This window comes from Corythoichthys intestinalis, chromosome 1 (genome assembly GCF_030265065.1).
Source record: "Corythoichthys intestinalis isolate RoL2023-P3 chromosome 1, ASM3026506v1, whole genome shotgun sequence".
NCBI classification, from domain to species: domain Eukaryota; kingdom Metazoa; phylum Chordata; class Actinopteri; order Syngnathiformes; family Syngnathidae; genus Corythoichthys; species Corythoichthys intestinalis.
Window position 1 is genome coordinate 53,356,219 of NC_080395.1, and position 20,823 is coordinate 53,377,041.

At 38.9% G+C, this 20,823-nt stretch overlaps 1 protein-coding gene across 2 annotated transcripts in view; it reads left to right on the top strand.

Moving 5' to 3' along the window:
* The window catches only part of gpc5a (glypican 5a), a 206,854-nt gene that overhangs the window by 39,313 nt on the left and 146,718 nt on the right, over positions 1-20,823 (top strand). For both annotated transcript variants that reach the window (XM_057831213.1, XM_057831224.1), the window contains exons 3-6: positions 5,760-6,220; positions 6,298-6,531; positions 10,534-10,664; positions 10,821-10,946. In XM_057831213.1, coding sequence (XP_057687196.1) covers positions 5,760-6,220; positions 6,298-6,531; positions 10,534-10,664; positions 10,821-10,946 — 952 coding nt within the window. The remainder of the gene's footprint in view (positions 1-5,759; positions 6,221-6,297; positions 6,532-10,533; positions 10,665-10,820; positions 10,947-20,823) is intronic.

Below are 20,823 nucleotides of genomic sequence, written 5' to 3' on the forward strand. Positions count from 1 at the left end.
CAAAACAGCTAATTAACAGAAAAACACACTATATTTTTCCTCCTGCTGTGAATTGGAATGAGTTTATCACTAGACGTCCAATCTGCTTGAGCTGGGATACCTCCCACCTCAAACGAATTGGACATCTATGGTGGTCTATGGCAACCAATGAGTTTGATTTGGGCGTATTTCAGGCCATTTGCTGTTGATTTTTGGTCAATTCGTATCGTTTTTGGGGCATTTACGGGTCACTTCCATTTGATTTTGGGGCAGTTATGGGTCACCTCCGGTTTACTTTGGGTTACAAACCAGGAAGTGACCCAATAATCTCCCCGAATAAATAGGCAATGACTCAAACTCAACAGAAAGTGACCTGCAAATGCCCTAAAATGAACAAAATGTGACCTTTAGTGCCCCGACGATATGTCGATTCTTGGCAGGAGCATATCGATTACCTTTTAGGATCCAAAGTATCACAATATATTTCTATTTCGATATTTTGTCACACTCCTACCTTGAAGGTTCTGTGTTGAGTGCTTCTGTGTGGAATAAGCTTCCCCTTGTTTGCGTGTCTTCATTGTCATACTCTGGCTTCCTCCCGCAAATCAAAATATGCATGTCTGGTGAATTGAAGACTCTTTCGTCTAAATTGTTCAAGACTGTGATTGTGAGTGGAGAAATTTGCTTATTGTGTTCTGTGATTGACTGGATACCCAAAGCCAGCTGGGATAGGCGCTAGCTCACCTTCAACACTAATGAAGAAATGTGTTATAGAAAATGGATGGATAAATTGCTCCCTTCCTTCAAATTCCCTGTGTGGCAATCGGATAACTATTAAGTGAAAGCGCAATAAAATAAAGTAAAAGACAAAATAATAATTTTAAATATTCTTAGTCAATCAGTCAGTAAACAATAAACCATCTTTCTATTATTTCTTTTAATTAATTACCACAAACATTGATTCATGTACATGAATCTACTTCCCCAAATACAAATGCTAATAATTTACCAGTATGGTTGTTTTGGATTTATGCTATTTTTCTGCTGTGAACCCTCTAGAAGCATCTCTGACTCATCCTCTCGTTGGAGAATGCCCTTTTCTTCCGCCTATCGCGTTTTGCTTCTCTGTTGTGGTAGCAGATGATAGAAGTCATATTTTGTGTAGCTCATCAGAGTTTCCTTGTTGTCATTCATCAAACCTACAAACACTGATTCTTCAAAAAACAGCTTGAAGCATGTTTGAAAACCAATAATTTTGGGAAATACAGTACACTCAATGCAAAGTAATAGAAAAATAGAAGAGCGAAATGGCTCCCTCTCGTGGAGAAAATAACAACTAGCACAATATCGCTGCTCTTTCCCACAAAACACTGGTGAATTATGAATTCCAGCAAGAGCATAAACATGCCATTTGCAGTTGTATAGAATTACACTGCATCATACCAGTTCTAAGGTTTTGGTTATCCTTTTGGTGTCAGCTTATATGAAATTTCATTAGATTCTATCCACGTTACAATGTCATATTGACCTGATAAAGAATTTTCTCAGATAAATGAATGAAGTATGTGTTAGCACATCACTGGAGGGAGTGAAGCAGAAATAGTTTTCCGCTTTTTAGTGCCACATGCCAAAAGTCTCACCCCTAAGTATAACTCATCACCAGATTAGCTCACAGTGTCACAGTTAACTAGATCATCCTACTTTGAAAAAGAGTTCATCATTTGTGGGAGGCAGGAAGAAAATCGGATCAAATGTAAAAGCTTTTTAGACAGTGCAAAAGCTGTACCTTGCTTGAATTCCACGGAAAGGGATTTTAATTGGCATATACTGTATAAGTGTCAGGTATGGAAAACTACTGGTCAGTCTTTCAAAGGTTATCCTTTCATATCAGATAATGATGTAAGGAAGGGTGGTGTGAAGAATACTTGGCCCACATGTTGTGCATCCACTGATGTACACTGCATCTGTTGAATTTCAACATAATTTATACTGTCATTGACCACATCATTAAGTAAATCTAAACAATATACAACACGGTACAACATAGTATGTATTGAATGTTATTTGTTTGTAAGGAATTAGAAGACTTATCTCGCTGTGTATTTTGTATTTCAGTATTTAATTGATTTTATTTTATACTGCAAAAGGCTCTTTGAGAGGGAGATTATGCAGTTTTAATAAAACAGGCTTCAGTTCAAAAGGTTATGTTTGCAGAAGGGGATTTAAATAAATAAATTAAATAAAAAAGCTAATCTTACAATAAATTACTCAGATGTACCTGCAGGAAGGATCTCCACTACTAGGCATGTGCCGGTATGACATTTTGACGGCATGATAACCTTAAGCAAATATACCGCAGTTTCACAGTATCACCGTGTGACGGTATTGCAATTATAGCTCTAAAATGTGTTATTTTGAGATGTATGGGTTTTTAAAGAAAACTTTTTTTCCCATTGAACAGGATTAAAAAAAAAAAATTCACAACGTATTTGCAAATTGGAACATCAACATGAATACAATGTTAAAATAGATAAATAAAATAACAAAAATTATATAACTTAAATAAAAAATATTTTTAATAAGACACAGAAAGTCGCCAGAGAGATAAAACACCACAGGCCGTATTATGAAAATGTTATTTTGAACAGGTCTTTAAAATGGTGGAAGACTTTACAAAAGTAGGCTAATGGTGGAGAGGAAAAATAGTAAGCCGTCTTGGCATGCTAACTAGCCACGTTATCTGTCTCTTTAACAAGCGTACTTTATAGTATTTGTTTTACCATCGCTAGACACACTAAACACGTTGGAGTGAACTCTAGTAGCTGGTGGGAAACGTTCATGACAGCTTTTAATTACCTGAAATTTTGTGTAAAGTGATGGATGATGGTCACGTAAATGTGAAATCATGTTGGAGGTGTTGCTTCCCCTGGGAACCACCCTCCACGAGCATATCTGCTGTCCTTCCTTCTCTAAGCCGCGGCCGTCTGTTTCTTTTCGGGAGCTGAAGTACTCCCGTACTAGCGACTTTGTCTTTTTTGAGGGGCGGGGGAGCTCAGGTGTAGTGTCACCGACATACACAGGACAGAGCAACAACTGGAGCGGGAGTTGTGAGCGATGCTGCTCCATGCCACGGATTTCTCGCGGCATTTTTTTGGAAATAAAAAATGGCTAATACCGTACTACGGTATGACGGAAAATTTTAGTGGTTTTGAAACCGTGACATTTTCATACCACGGTAAACCTTAAAATTGGTAACCGGCACATGCCTATCCACTACTACATATTACTTTACACATCTTCACATTCATCGCAAAATTCAAAATATAACTTTCATCGACAGTCATCTGTCCATCATTCCACAGATATAGAGCATTTACTGTCAGGTTGACTGATGAATTTAATAATTTATCAGGTTTCAGTGTCACCAATTTGTTGTAGGTTTTTTGGAATCAGTTTCTTTGAATAGCATGTAGGCTATACTTTGTTTCGATATTTTTTGAGACATTACCTATAAGAGAGGACAAAACTTGATTTGACATTTAAAAACAATGGCATTAAGATGTTTTTTTTTAATTTTTTTTTTTTTTTTAAACCTTCAATAGAAATTTGAATAAGTTATTTTACAAGTTCAGATGTTAAAAACTGCTGAATTGAAAACATTTGGTAGAAAGTCCTTTCGACTTTACTTTGAAAAAGAAAAGACTTAAAAAAAAAAAAGCAGCACAAGTTCTCTTCACAACTCTCTTTTCCTCAGCATCAGAGTATGCCGGTCGTCAGGCTTGCCTGCAGGCCTTGCTGCTGGCCAAGGCCTCCTCTTGAAACATTGCGTCAGTTTTTATGGAGGGTAAAATATTACCATATATTGTATGTGGATGTTGAGACTTGCTCAGTGTGCAAAATGTTCACTCATGCCTTTTTATGGTATGTTTGTCTGGGTGGTGAAGGATTGAATGACAAGACTGAGTTTTGAGGTCAGGCGCCGAGATAAAACACAAGCCAATTTGTTTGCCGCATTATTACTTATAGAGTTTGACAGGTGAGATTCATTAGCTCCATAGTCTTGTGTGTTTACATCCTTCACGAACTGGAATCCTCGTGGAATCCCTCATTACTGTAATGACTTTGCTTCATACAAACCTGTATACTCTCAGACTATATTACGCATGAGCACATTTTCTGTTGTTGTGGTTCTCTCGCCTCAGTTCTGTATTGGCAGTGTTGGCTTAATTCCTACTCAGTGTGCATGTGAGTTGTTTTGTAACTTTGTATGATCCCTGTGATTCATGGACGAGCTGTATAGAGTGAAGTGCCCGAAGTCAATTGGGATTGGCTCAAGATTTCCGCAACCCTGAACAGGATGAGTGATTTATAAAATGGGTTAACCGCTTATTCACAGAGGACCTGCAACAATTTTGATACAGGTTCAGCTTTCTCCTAATCTTTACTGTTTGAGACAGTGTGCTTGGAGGCATGTCAGACACCTGCATGACCCCCTCTAAATGTGCATCCCAACCACGTTCCTTTCAGCTTCAGGCCTCCACTCTGATGATTGCCTCACAACTCATGATCAGCACATGATGTCAATGTAACTGTGGCATAGGTATTAGCTGAAAAAAAACCCCCTCTAAAAGTGTCAAATGGATAAATGCAAGCTTATTGCACTGTCACGGTTTTAACAGTTTTATTCGTTGGTTTATTCATTTAGCATACATATTGTGATCTATTGTTTGTGATTAATTATTAACGCATACAAAATTAATATTCATTGGAAGTTACTAAAAAATGTTTTCAATGCACATTAGATATACTTAACCACAGCAATAGTCTGTCTTTATGGCCATGGCAAGTGGAACACTTCCCCTCTATATCCAGAAGATGACACTGTTGCGATACATTTTTTCTTGCTGAGCAGAAATGGATGAACATGAAGGAATACCACATTTAAAGTATTTTTGTGTCTGTGCTCTACTTTGGCTTAAGCAAAACCTAACAATCTAAATACCTGCAATGTAGATGTGTCATATTATGACTGTTCACATGGCTCAATTTGACAATGAAATAAAAATGAATCCACAAATCAGGAAAGTTTTAGTATAAGGTAGGCTAATTAAGTCATGACACCTTAAATGCCGATGAAGTGAAGCCACCATAATGCTTATAGGGCAATGTAGGAGCAGACCAGCGTGTGTGTGGGGGTACTGGGTAGAGTTTGCTTTAAGAGTAGATTGTTTATCAGGTGTGTCTTAGAGTGAAGTGGTGGTGGGTGCCCTCTTACAAAAAAACCCTCTGGTGGTGACTAATAGTAATAAGAGTGATAAAAGGCAAACTAAGATCAGCATGATCAGCAACCAATGAACACTGTATTAAGTAAAATGAACACTGTGTGTCATGTACAACTGTTATTTGTTGAAACAATGTTTTTTGATCATATACGTTAGACTGTATACTGCTGAGCAAAATCTCTGGATTTTCAAGATGATCAAAATCATGTACAGAGGGTTTGATTGCCGGCAGGGGAACACAAGCTTTGTGGGGATAAAAGGCTTTGCGAATACTAGCACAAATGATTGGCAGTGAAAATATAGGTGGAAAATATGTTGGAGCTTACACTCCACTTTCTTTCTAAAATTTTGACGATTCACTTTCTTTAAAACCTTCATGTTTTTTTAACTATTTATATTTTTTTCACAGAGCGCTTCGTCTCCTGCAAGGTTGCCTGAAGTTGCAAGATGATAAAGATTTGTTTTTCTTTTCTCTCCCTGCTGCTATTCTTTTCACAGGCTCATTTGAGTTTCTGAGGAAGCAGGCAGAGAACCATACCAATGTCCTGCTGCAGGAGTACTACGGCAACATGGCTGATCAGACCGAAGGTCCTGTGCGGGAACTCTTCACTGATATTAGTCTCTTCTTGCTGGGGTCTGAGGTCCATGTTGAGGACTTTGTCCAAAGATTCTTTGATGCCCTCTTCCCGATCGTATACAATCGCTTCATCAACCCGGGCCTCAGCGAGCTATCAGCAGGGTACGCTGAGTGTGTACGGTCATCGAGCCGTGAGGTGAGGCCATTCGGCGGGGCGCCAGGTTTACTAGCAGATCAAATTGCTCGCTCCGGGGTCTCTGGCAAGGTTCTCCTCCAAGCTTTGCACCTCGGCATTGAAGTCATAAATACGACAGACCACTTGCTGTTGAGCCGTGAGTGCAGAAAGGCCTTACTCAAGATGCATTACTGCCCCCACTGCCAGGTATGATTGTACTGCTCTGAAATCTCTTGATTCATTCAAATCAATTCAGACTGGTCCCAAAGTCATTTGTTTCATAGGGCTTAACTCAGTCCAAGCCTTGCATGGGCTACTGCCTGAACGTGATGCGAGGTTGCTTAGCAAGTATGGCAGAAATTGACCATCACTGGAGGGAGTTCGTCCAGTCTTTGGAGGACTTGTCAGCTCAGATGCACGGACCGCACGATTTGGAGCAAGTGCTGCTGGGAATACACAAAATGCTGCATGATGCTGTTGGACATGCTCAAAGAAACGGACCCCATATCTCAGCACAGGTAAGAACCACTTTGGATGAAGTTTTATTCAGTTTTGTTATTAACAAAAAAATACAGGCAGAGGTGGCAAAAATAAATTGCAAAAAGTTAGAGGTACAGAATCTCATGGAGAATCAAACTCTGGCAAGAGTCGGTGGCAGCATTCAGAGTTTCCTCCATTTAGAGTGTAAATTAAATTTTATTCATTTATTTTAAACATTCAATTATCCTTATTTCATACACATCATTTTAACTAGCTAGCTTTCAGTTCCCTGTGTTGTTGTTGTCGTTGTTTTTTTGTCTCCTGAGATTTCAACTTCCATGTGTTGCCATGCTATTGTAATTTGCCCACGCCATCATCGCAATGTGGGCATTTTGCCGTCCTCGGATTGGTTGAGCTAAATGTGCGTCCATAAAGTTGCTTAACGGAGGAGGCCAAATGGCTGAAATGAATATGAAATTTAATTTCAATGTGGACTTTTCAAGATAAACTGGACATAGTAAGGATAAATAAGCCAACATGGTTGCTGGCGGACTTGTTCTAACTCAAAAAAATGATTTATTCGGCACAATGAGTGCAACACTTATGAGCACTATAGATATCTTACAGGCTGGAGCAACGCAAAAAGAGGATGGATTTGATTTTATATAAATCAGCATCTCTGGTGTGCTCAGTCTATTGAATTTAAAAGGTTTCTTTTATAAATCCATGCTATTGGATAAATCTTGTGTTTGTTCCACTCATAGTGTAGATGTTATGTAGTAGTGTAGTGTAAGTTATTTGCATATTATTCTGTAAATTTTCCCCTGAAGGTTTATGGCCTAAATGCACCACCCAACACTTTTATGTACGGTACAAACAGCAACACTGATTGATGGGCTCTTGATCAATGTTAGTCCTGCAACTAGATTGAGAATAAAATATGACAAAAGAGCTAAAATTGACTACGGTAAGTAAAGAACTTATATATTGGAATCAATAACAATTAAATATATTCATTTTGAATTACCTAAACACATTATGGTATTTCAATATATGAATACTTATTGAAATAAATCTAAAATAATGCTTTATGTATTTTATTTATTTATTTATTATTGCACTCTTGGTTCGCCATTCTAAACAAGCCAGATTTTGATCTTTTTTAGTCCTTTATCGGGCTAGTCATTATTTTTGGTAATTAAAAAAAAACAAAAAAACAAACAAAAAAAAAAACCCCAACCACAAAAAACTCCATAAACACCTGCCGTTTGGGCATAGGCCACAATGTTAACATGTGATAAAGAAGTGTGAGGCCTACATGACCCAAAATGTGATGTCCACGTATGTGGAAACCATTTCTCAATCATTATCATTATCACACTATTTACTGTATATATTTATATATTTGTTATTTATCATTATTTGCATATTTTTTAATGGATGAATTAAATTAATAATGAAAATGACAAAAACTAGAAATACACTGTGGTTATGGCCAGTGTTGTTAATTTTACTTTAAAAAAGTAATTAATTACAGTTACAAATTACTTCTCCCAAAAAGTAATTGCGTTGGTAACTCAGTTACCTGAATGTAAGAGTAATTAGTTACTTGGCAAAGTAACTAGTGATAATTTTTTTTTTTTTTTCTCAAAAAAACAAACAAACAAAAAAAAAAAACAGGTCACGCAATGTGAAGTTTAAAGGGTTTGGGGAACAATTGGCCCTAGCCCAATTCTTTACCCTCCACTTAACTAGACACAAGGGTATTGCAATAACTAGATAGTAACCTTTGCTATGTGTGGAAGTCATTTAAAGTTGTGAATCAACCGTTAAAGTTGTTAAAATTGCTCCCGTGATTGCATTAGTTCCCTTCTGTCTACTTTAAACATGTGTAAGTTTTAAAACTGTTTCATCATTTAAAGATAGATTTAAGTTAAGATTTTGCCGATTTAGGAGCATTTTAGATTAAAAAAAATAAAAAAGTTACTTAGGTTCGCTAGGAAGGATCTCTACATCAGAGCCTTCCTGAGAGGTCTACTGCTTTAAGATGGCGGCTGTTTACTAACGCATGTAGTCCTTAAAACATGTTGCCAATGCAGCAGTGTCTGTCGTTTGCAACTAGTTCTATAATATGATATCTACCGTGTCATGTAGGCGTAGTTTGTCGGCAATGGCTACAGTCAGGTGGCTCTGCAGTCAGGTATTATCGGAGCCACAAAAAAAAAAAAAAAAAAAAAAAAAAGTATTATCGGAGCCACCTAGCATAGCGGTTGCAACGGCGTCTTCCCCACTCCTGCTCTGCTCTCTCGTCTCCGCGAGTCCGTTTCTCTTTTTTCTTTTTTTATTTAACCAACTTAGTAACGCATAGTAACGCACGCCTTTCCCGCCTCAGTAACGGTAACGGCGTTGCCAAGATGAGAAAAGTAATTAATTAGATTACTCATTACTGAAAAAAATAACGCCGTTATATTCTAACGCCGTTATTAACAACACTGGTTATGGCCCTCAATAACACTCTTAAGTTTATTTATTTATTTGTTTGTGTCTCTTTGCCAATTTGTATCTTTGCATAGTTTTTACTCAATGAATACCCTTGACAACAACAGATGTCGAATTCATTTAAACTGTGAGGACTTGCTGTAAAAGCTCACCTTTCAGCACCATTGACGGCATTAGACGTCCAATCCCTTTTGAATGGTTGTGCAGCTGTAAGCCTCTGTCAGTCAAACTGGGTTGGATGTCTTGCGCTGTCAATGGCGTACCGCAACCAACACATCAGTTTTGCTCATTAATATTCATATTCATTACGTTAGCCATTGTGGCTAGGCGGGTCAACGTCCAGTTTGTCCTTAGTAGTAAATAAATGAAAAAAGTGTACGAACGAGATGTTTGCTGAGCTAAACCTACCAATTCTATCCGAAAATGATGTCCCTGGTGCCAAATTCACTGGTTAAGATGTGGAAGAACATACAAATGTTCAGTTAAAGAGATGGCTTGAGTGTCGAGGGCTGAAAAAGACGAGCCGACCCGATCCAGAGTTAGCTTGTGTATTGACACCTTTTTCTTGTTTGCATTGCCTTACGCCACTGACAATGATATTCTTCTGTTTCAACAATCTATCCTTTACCACCATGTGCCCTTCCTTTCTTAAATATTATATCTTCTGGTTGTTTTACGTCTCTGACCGTTCTTGGGGGCAATTTTTTTGGTGCTGTTTTTGTGTCGCGATCGCAAATACTACTCAGTGACAGCCAACCAACACTTTTAGCTTTTTCATTAATAACAAATCTTAATTCTATAATTTTATATACACTTCCCCCTTACTAAAGTTGCAATCACATACCATTTTAATTTTTTTCAGGTCATTCATTCTCAGACAGAAGCAGCACGGCAAAACGCCGAGCTAAAAAAATAAGTGAAAATATCAAAATGGCTTACCTATTCATCATCTGAAGGACCATGGCCCCCAACAAAATGTTTACTGCATATGAAATGTCAATGGCTTCACCTTGCTGGCGTTTTAACTTTTTTTGGGACATCCGTGCAAGTTGATCCATTCTTCACATTTTTTCCTCCCAGTTTTTGGTTTCGGGAAACGTATGAAGAAAACTTCCTTTATATGTCATAATGTCTAGAATTGTTTCTACAAGCAGCAGTATTTGATCGGCATGTTCTTTTTTGAAAGATTACCGGAAAAAAAAAAGCAGAAATAACATGGTTTCTATGCGAAGACGTGTCGATAATGTCCCACTTCCGCATTACGATGGCGACGTCACGGTCTAAAAATAGCATTAGTGCGGTACGCTATTGCAGCAAATGAGTACAATGATTGCCCCATAAAGGTAAATAAATGCTAAAGTGCTGTCTTAGCAGCAGCAATTAAATCATAGCACTGCCTTCTGGTGGGTATGTAGTCGTACATTGTATAGTCGGAGTAGATAAGCTCAGCTTTGCAATGCACCCACCATGCACACAGTAAATCAATATTCATTTCAAAGTAATTCATGTCACGATTCACGACTGCCTTTCTCTATGTTAAGGTGCACAAACTGTGTGGGCCACCCAGCAGGAAGGCTCTGCAGACAACAAGCATCCAGCACAGCAGTAAAGAATCCACCCACCTTAAGACTCCAGCTAAAGTGTCAGGCGACTCACTTGCTCTCAAGAGAAGGTAAACGCATACAATAAGAAGGAAAAAAAGGCTGTAACGTTAAAATCATGAGCTGATGTGGGTTTCATGAGTGGGTGGTTTTTTTTTTTTTATTCTAGACCGTTGGATATAGATATAATGAGTCTCCTATATGGCTCCATTTGATTGATTTTATAGGGACTTTCTGAACAGTCTGCGCCTCTACCGGACATATTACGGAGGCCTTGCAGATCAGTTGTGCGTTAGTGAGCTAGCCTCTGCTGATGGCCTCTCCTGCTGGAATGGAACTGACATCGTGAAAAGGTTTGAATCACCCCTTTTTTATGAAAACTGAGTGCCAAATCACAGCATTGGTTATATGATCACTTATGCATGTTCCCAAACCCTACTAATATTTATTTAATCGTTCACATCGCATGATTACAGTAGCTACTGTGTTTGAAGTACTATATGGATAAATAGAATTCGTATGAGATGAATTGCTCAAATGAATGATGGGGTGAAGAGCGAATGAAATACATAAAAGCATTCTACCCCACAAAGGTTATATTATCTACATATGCTCTCATACTGTGACACCTTCAATTTCCTCTCATTTGCACTATGTCAAAGGTTTGCCCCTGTGTTATCTCCCTGTGAAATTCTGACATGAGTGGGCAATTTGCACACTGTTTGACCTGTTTTCTAGACACACCCTTCACAACCCCATGTTGACACTGATGTAGGGTCGCTCTATTATGTGGACATAGATCTTGGCTATGAATGGTTGTGAAGTTGAGCAGACAAACGGGCATCCTCCACAGCACCGGTTTGCGGCCTTGTCTCCATTACATCACTGCGCTTTGTCTTATGCGCTCACTCAAGGACCACCTCATATATCCTTAGTCTCGCCTAGTTCTCTCAGTTGTCAGCTGCTGTCAGCATTACTGAAATGGTAGGGGGGCTTGTATTTCAACCCTTGTTCAGACTGCACTTGCTGCTTGTCTGAGTGATTGTGTGTGATGGTAAAAAGAAGCATCCTGAGAAATAATAATAGTTAAAAAATCCTTTTTCTGAAAGGAGCGGTAGCATTTAGGGTTGTTCCGATCATGTTTTTTTGCTCCCGATCTGATCCCGATCGTTTTAGTTTGAGTATCTGCCGATCCCGATATTTCCCGATCCGATTGCTTTTTTTTGCTCCCGATTCAATTCCAATCATTCCCGATAATTTTTCCCGATCATATACATTTTGGCAATGCATTAAGAAAAAAATGAATAAAACTCGGACGAATATATACTGTACATTCAACATACAGTACGTAAGTACTGTATTTGTTTATTATGACAATAAATCCTCAAGGTGGCATTTACATTATTAACATTCTTTCTGTGAGAGGGTTCCACGGATAGAAAGACTTGTGACTTTGTATATTGTGACTAAATATTGCCATCTAGTGTATTTGTTGAGCTTTCAGTAAATGATACTGTGGCCATCCCAAATGCATGATGGGAAGTGGAACCATGACTGTGCAACGTGCTACCAATTGCTCTGCGTTGGGAAATAACATATGGTGTTAAGACAATGATCTATTGCCACCTTGCTTCCCCACATTGCTTCCCATGAAATTTCTAATCATAGGGAGAGGAATTGCAAGGCTTTAGCCAATTAATAAAAGGCTCCAAAGGCTGGTAAAGTTCACTCTACTTATTTTGCGCTGCCTTTTATCTCTCTATATAGGTGAAACGGCGTCATTACAGATTGAGCGCGACAATGAGTGAGAGGGTCATGCAGCGCATGCATGAATAGTGTTAAATATTTAAACGTGACACATTTTTTAAAAAATTAATTGCCGCCGTTATGGGGATAAATTTGATAACCCTACCTTAAGCCTAAATTGAAGACTCTGATGATGATGAGTGTAACATATTATGTCTGTTACGTTAAATACAATTAGAAAACGATTTAAAAAAAAAAAAAAAAAAATTAAAAAAAGGCATTGCCGATATTTTTTTGCCGATTCCGATACTTTGAAAATGACGTGATCGGACCCGATTGATCGGGATGCTGATCGATCGGGACATCTCTAGACTAGCGTTCATGCAGGATGAACATGAATTAAGTTTTTTTTTCCTTTGCTTATATTGTCCAAGATAATACCTCATGTTTCCATTACAAAGGTGGCGGCAATCCTTATTATTTGGGCTGTTTTCTCATTTGAAGAAGAAAGACGAACCACAGTCTGCCCATCAACACTGCCTTCAGCCTGCTACGAAATTGTTAGCTGTCTGCACATTTTAGCCCGCCTTCCTCATTCAGAGTAATTGCCATTAATAGGAATCTATTTGCCTCAGGTTTTTATTTTGAGGTCTGTTATAAAAATACATGAGACAAGGCTGTTGGGGAGAACATTGACACAATTGTCTTTAGATCCTCACTATACTGTTAGCTTACTACTAGCCTCGGACCATAAATGAATGGTTGGGAGTCAACACAAGCTGTGACAAATGCAATAAATAACCTACTGCCTATGGGTCATAAGGCAACACCCACAGAGAGAGAGAGAGGGGAATAAAACTCACTGCCGTATGGTGGCTGATTTACAGAGGCTTAGCAAGGCCTCGGCGACCTTAAACGATTGGTTTGGTTCCCGTGTGTGTCTGAATCTGTACATATGAGTGTGTGTTGATGTCGCTCATAACAAATGGCCCAGCACTGAGGCACAAATTACTTTATGGTCTTAAAGAAGTGGTGAGAACAGCTTTGTCCTGTTTAATAAAAAGTATAAGCGTGCAAACATGACACAGGAGCTTAAGATTTAAGGGAGATTTAATACACCTCCTCATCTGGGACGGTGGTAAACAAAACGAAAAGAACAATCAGATAAGATCACAAGGGAAGAAAACAAGCAGCTCCTGTCTCTGTTTTGTTGTGAATGTTGATGACGGTGTCTCACTTCAAGGGAGATTTGTAAAACACATTTTTTTGCGCTCATTTTGTGTCATTTGGCTTCGTCCTTGCTCGCACTGGCAAAGTTTTAATTGGAGGGGGGGCGGGAATCAGCATCTATTTATTTTACATGCAGTTCAGTGTGGTGTTAATTTGCTCAAGGCAGGATTTGGCCTCAGTAAGTCATTGCAAAATACCCGTAGAGCAAACAGTTAAATGTAAGTGTTTGCTAATTAGTTTATCTCCAGACATTTCATCTGGTGGTATTAATTAGGGATGGACATTTCATATTTCCTTGATCCTTTCAATGGGGAAAATAGCAGTTATTGTAGGTCATTATTTTTTACATATTAGTTTTAAATACATTGGCAATCTGCCTGTTATGTTCTGTTTTGACACAAGCATAATATTGAGCGGGATATTGGTGTCTGGAGAACTACTGCCATGGCTGAGGACTGCATCTATGTAAAGTCATTTAACATACTGCCCTTGGTTTACCTTGAATTCATCACGGAGTAAAGCGTAAAGCGCAATGACACATTTCAAGCTTGTGTACATTGAAAATATTTTTCTAAAGTATTTGTCTAAAGTAGTTTAAATCCATTTCACATTTTCTGCTTTATCTATTCCTGTTAGCTCTCTAAGGCTAGGTTCACAGTGCAGGTCTTAATGCGCGAATCTGATTTTTTTCGTGTTTTTCTGACTCGACTGAGGCATTAACTTGACGGTCTGAATGGGACAAGTTGCATAGAAGTGGACCATTTAAAATCTGATCTGGGTCACTTTCGTATGTGGTCTAAATCCGATCTGGACCACATTTTTCCAGAATGTCGCGGCGGTCTGAAATGTCAAGTTGCCCGAATCGGAATTCATGCAGCAATTATGTCATCAAACAGCGAGAGAGACGGCGAGGCTACGGTAGCGGTGCAGCTGTGCGTTAGCGCCTAGCTTGCCTTGAACACGGCTTTTGGGGAAGGGTCGTGCTTGACAACAGTCATAAAAAGATAATAATTGGTTGAGGATAAGCCTGAGAATGATCTGATTTCTCTATGCTCTATATGAGCCAGATGTTGCGCTAGACTTTTTCCTTGTCTGTCATTTTGACTGACAGGATCATAAAAATCCGGTCATAATCTATTTTTACCCGTCACTTAAATTTTTAAAATGATGATAATGACATTGTGGTGACCCTTTGTTTGGCATAATTCACCTTCCGTACTTGTGTGTCCATTTGGCCGAGCGCGTTAGCGGCTACGACACAGTCACGTGACAGAGACACTTAAGAGCCGCACGCGTTCCGGCTTGAATAGAGAGTTCACAGAGAGCAGCAGAGCTACAGCGGCTGGACACAGCAATTCGAGCTAACAAGACTCTTAACATTGCATACCGCTTCAACATATTCAATAGTATTTGGTTTTCATTCATTTTAAATTAATATTCTGTCCGAACAAGCTTAACAGAGAATCCACACCGTGCCATCACACATCAAGCAGATGAATATGTAACTTTTTCTCCGCAGTGACAAAAACAGCTGACTGTGGCCCCAGTAGGTAGGCTACATTATGGAACAATGAAATTAACAGTTCACCTGCTGTGGCCTGAACGGAGTCTTACACCTTCCTCCTGGTGTGCATGGACTTGAATTGCGTGCCCGCTTGTGCAGTCCCTGTTTTTTCACCTCTTTTATCAACACCATCGTCGTTTTGGGGCTTTTTGAAGAAACTTCGGACACTCAGTTGCCTTGACATTTTTCAGAGTAAGGCCAACGACGTCATGCATCAAGAGAGACAATAGCTAATTAATATGCTCACTCGCCACCCTGTGGTCTGGGGTGTGAATTGCAACCTGTCAAAATGAAAGGTGGACTTCAGTTTTTTCCGTCACCGTTTTAAAAAATTGGTCAACGACGGAAAATATTCGGTTAATGCGACCCCTGATATGAGCAATATTTCAATATTGCTTACACAGCCGAGAGTCGGCGCAAACTTCCCGTATGTGTGTGTGACATGCACGGACAGTGCGTGCATGCTATCGATCCATATAAACTTTGAATATAAGCCTAAACAGGGATTATTTATGTTTGTTATTTGTGTCCTGTTTTTGGAAATCAAAAAAAGATCGCCCTGGAATGCCGGATGACAGCCAGCATGCGTAGTCATTTGTTTTGATACTTCTGCGCATGCGGGTCTTCTTGCTCAGCGCGTGTCTAACTACGAATTAGTGCGCATGCGTAATACTTGAACGGTCTCAATGGATAAAAGCAGTCTGAACGGGTTCGACAAAAAACAGATATGACAAAAAAATCGGATTTGTGCATTAAGACCTGCAGTATGAACCTAGCCTAAGTGTGCTTTCACACTAGAGCTGTTTGGTCCATTTTAAACAGACCAGTGTTCTTTTACTCAAATAGTCTGCTTTGTGTTGTTAATGTGAACGCGCATCCACTTTTAGCGCACCATGCTTCGCTTTTGACTGCAAGCGGAGCAGGGTGCGCTTATGCTACATTACGTGCAACTGCTGTGGCACTCCATGCTGCCTTGCCTCTCACGAGGGAGGTATTTCCTCTTCTAAATTTGTCCAATCAATGAGTAAGTTCAGTTGGCGCAGTGTGAATACTGAACCTTTTCAACAAATCATTTGCTAGTGTTGTTGCGAGGTAGCTGTCCAACCGGACCCTGGTTCTCTTGGTCTAATGTGAAAGTGCCCTAATATTACTCTGCCAACCTTCTCCTATTGGGTGCGTCGCTTAGGTCACCGCAATTTTGCATGGGCATTTTATAATGAGAGATGTGTTGCTGCGAGGGTTAACGCCCAACTTGTGATGATGTGGCTCGATGTTCCGTTGTTTTGCTCTTGCAGTATATGAGGCACTTACCGTATTTTTCGGACTATAAGTCGCACTTGCGTATAAGTCGCACCAGCCATAAAATACCCAATGAAGAGGAAAAAAACATATATAAGTCGCATTGGAGTATAAGTCGCATTTTTGGGGGAAATCTACTTGATAAAATCCAGCACATAGAACAGATATTTCATCTTGAAAGGCAATTTAAATGGTAAATGGTGTTATACTTATGTAGCGCTTTTCCACCTTTCAAAATAAAAATACAATATAGAACAACATGCTGAATAAGTGTACAGTATGATAATGTTACGTGATGCATGAACAACAAAATGCGAGCGTGGCCAGTATGTTAACGTAACATAGCTATTAAGAGTTATTCAGATAACTATAGCATACAGAACATGCTAACAAGTTTAGCAAACCATCAGTGTCACGCCAAAACACCAAAATAACATGTGAAATGATGTAAAAATGTGTTAATAATTTCACACATAAGTCCCTCCTGAGTATAAGTCGCACCCCCAGCCAAACTATGAAAAAAACTGCGATTTATAATCCGAACAATACGGTAATTAACGGGTTCATTGAACTCAAGCTGCGGTGGTGTTTAAAGGTGCATAATGTAGGATTTGGACTTCAATAATTCATGAAATAGAAATATTTTGAGTTGTCCGATAATTACTTTTTAACTGATAACCAATATCCCAATATTGTCCAACGCCAAAAATCCGTTACTGATATCAAACCGATAGCAATATATGCGGTCATGGACTTAACATATTATGGGTAATTGTATTGTGATACCCCTCTGAATGCTTTAAGAATGATAAATCAAACAACTTAAAGGTTTTACAAATAAACATTCTCTGAAAAATAGGAGAACAACGTCAACTTAAGTTATAAAAAAAAGTGCCTATATTTCACCACTGTATTTATTGTTGAAATCAAAATAGTGTAAATAGTGCACTTATTCTGTCCTAAATGCATGTGTGGGTGCACAAATTGACAGATAGCAAACAAATTAGGCTCTGTCTGTCTGTCTTCTCTAAAACAGAAGCTGGAGTAAAGTTTAATAACATTTCAATAGACAAAAATGAAACATGTTTTTTGGAAATACTGTGCTTAAAAAAATGGATCTCAATGGTTAAGCGGAGATTTGCCCATTTTAAACGATGATTTACGCATCGCAAATTTATTTCTGTTTTGCTTCCGTGTTCAGCATCAGCCAATTGCGAGACCAGTTTTCGGTCTTCGTCCGTGTTGCCACAGCTCTGTACGCCCTGTAAACGAAGGCTGCGCCAACTTTTAGAAACAGTCTGAATTATGTCTACCACTCAAGCAAATAAACATCGTTATGAATCTCAAAGGGATCAAGACAACAAGAGACTCAAAACAAGTATATTCATTCATTTGACTTGGTTGTGCTACTTATTTAGCAGGCAGATCCATTGACCGGTGCTACGTTATTTAGCATGTGGATCCATTGACTGGGGCAAAGATAAAGTCTTTACAAGTGTATATAGTTAGTAATTGAAATTAACTGGAAATAACTGTTGTTTCTTCTTTTGACTGTTAAACTGTCCAGACTGACAGACCTAAGCACCTCTACATGTCGCATGCAATTTGGAAAGGTGTACACAGGAGACCGGTCTTGGTTGAAGGACCACATTTTTCAGGTTTGGTCTGATTTCAGACTCGACTCCCAAAAGGCAAGTCTTAACTCCCACGGTTTGTATCATGATCGTGACTTGGTCATAGTGATTACTGATTTTGGATAAGTCAAGTCTTGGTTTGGTCTTGGTCTCAAGCATGACTTTGCCATGTTCAGTAGACAAATATCATTTGATTATTTGCAACATCCTTTTCACTGTCGGTTCCTTTGTCCACGTTAGCTATGTTTGAGTTAAATTACCTCTTTTGAGGACGTAGCCCATCTCTTGGACTGAGCTACTGATCAGACCTTTAATATCCCCTGGGCCATTGGTGAATATGGATTTTGTCACCATGATGATGTATTGCCAAACCCAAAAAGGGATAAATGGAAAACAATCTGGCCTTTAATGGGTGAATATCATTTTCATCCCTTCGAAAAAGCAGTTTAAGTGTTTGAATGAGCTAAGCAGGGCAAGAGACTCAGCCTTTGGAAAGTGAAGAGGTTGTCCCCGCCTTGCCAGAAAGGTTAACACATTCCCACATGCTTTAACTATCCGTCATGGATACAATACACATGCACACGTGCACGCACCTACACACACCCTCCACACACACATGCACATGAAGAAATGGCTGGTGGCCATTATCTGCCTTCTTTCTGTGAGTACACATACTAACTCACATGGAAACCATAGTGGCAACGAAAAATAAATACATCCACCTACCATTTTTCTCCTCTGGAGTGACAAAGATAAACTAGCTTCAGTGCTGAGATGAGAAATTACTCGCACGGCAAATACTTGCTAATTCCTGCTTAAATCTGATCCCAACACTTTAACACATATGTAGAAGTAGACAGTTTGTTACTTTGTGGTAGAAAATGATTTTTCTCCCATTCCCTTACCCGCATTTCCTCTGTCAATGGAGAAGTTATTGCCAGACAGAAAAGCTGGATCCTCAACAAGTCTGTTGAGGAGTCTGATGTTTTATTCATGGTGATCTCTGCTGCTTTCGACTCGATTTAAAACGACCTGTTTTCATTTTTTCCTTTTTACTCAAGGTGCAATCTGACTTGTTTATGTTTTTAAAGTTCCTTTTTCTAATTGAGTACAACATTTTTTCTTTTATGATAATAAGGCAACTGACCTTGCAGGCTGTTGGAATCTAGCACTGGGATAGATGAATCCTTTGGCATCTAACTAAATGATACTTGATTGCCGGCGGGCACATCTTCAACATAGCCTCTTTTTAATAGGCTCAGCTGCATGCTGGAGTGGTTGTCTAAGCGCTCACCTTTGACCTTTTATCTGTCTTTGCTGCCTGGGAAATCCTGAAGAGGTCAATCACATGCTAATAAGATCCACTGTAGTGCTGCCTCTTCACAATTTGCAACGCTACTTGACTCTGTAAATGAATTATTTTATTCCATCTATTTCCTTCCATTCTACTGGATTTGTCATAAATCTTTATTCATAACCCCCTGCTAAATGTGAAGCTCTGGGGTTTTGCTATTGCATAACCAAAATGACACCCTATAAGCTCAGCTAACAGAAACCCCCTGAAGAAGCATTAAGAGCTTAGGTTATCTCCACAATTTCGGTTGTCGGAATTTTGTTTTATTTAAATCTTTGACTCCTTCCCTACAGATTAATAGCCTCAAACAAACATCTCAGCTGGTTATCTTTGTTTGAACACTGTCACATATCATTGTGGTGTCTTCAAACATTAATAAACCTCCTGGCCAATCTTTTGCATGCCATTCTATGAACCGATGCTCCGTATTTGAGATCTGGAGGTTTATTCTTCAGGCCTGAGTTTTGTTCTGCTGTAGCTCACGTTGAGCAGCAGATGGAGCTATGTACTTTAACGTGTGTACACAAAGGAACCAACTGCTCTACAGATACAGTACTTGGGACGCTTCCTCATCAATTTTATAGAGGTATGCCCTGGTATGTTGGATCTTACCAGTGTCGTCAGTAACGGTGACAGACTGTATAGATGAAATTCAAGTGATACATACTAAATGTCCAAGTCCACCTTCCCTGCTATTAGTTTGTAATGACGAATTGACCTAATTTTGAACATTGGAGACAACCTCTTAAACATATGCTGTCAAATGTATTATGCATAGCTGTCCTCTTAGTCACTCTCATGTGTGGAGGTAAAGACATCTCCTTCCGCTGCACGGAGAAACACTATGCAAGTATGCAATAAATGTGACATAGAATTCTGGCTACCTCTGAGGTTGGCAGCTGTTCAACAATGTTAATTCAAGAAAAGTGGAGATGTTTCCTGTAATGCAGCAAGCTTTCTTCCCGATTTAACCATGACTTATGTTCCGAGAGAGTGATTTTTTTTTTTTTTTAGTAAACAACAGATACGATCAGTGTTGTTAATCTTACTTTAAAAATGTAATTAGTTACAGTTACAAATTACTTCTCCCAAAAAGTAATTGAATTAGTAACTCAGTTACCTGAATGTAAGAGTAATTAGTGACTTGGCAAAGTAATTGGTTTTACTTTTTTCCCGTTCAAAAAACAAAAACAAAGGTAACACACACTTAACTAGACACAGGGGTATTGTGGATATTGCGATAACTAGATAGTAACATTTGCTAGTAACATGTTTGGAAGTCATTTAATGTTGTGAATGAACCGTTAATATTGCTCCCGTTATTGCATTAGTTCCCTTCTGTCTACTTTCGACACGTGAAAGTTTTAAAAATGGTTTCATCATTTAAAGATAGATTCAAGTCA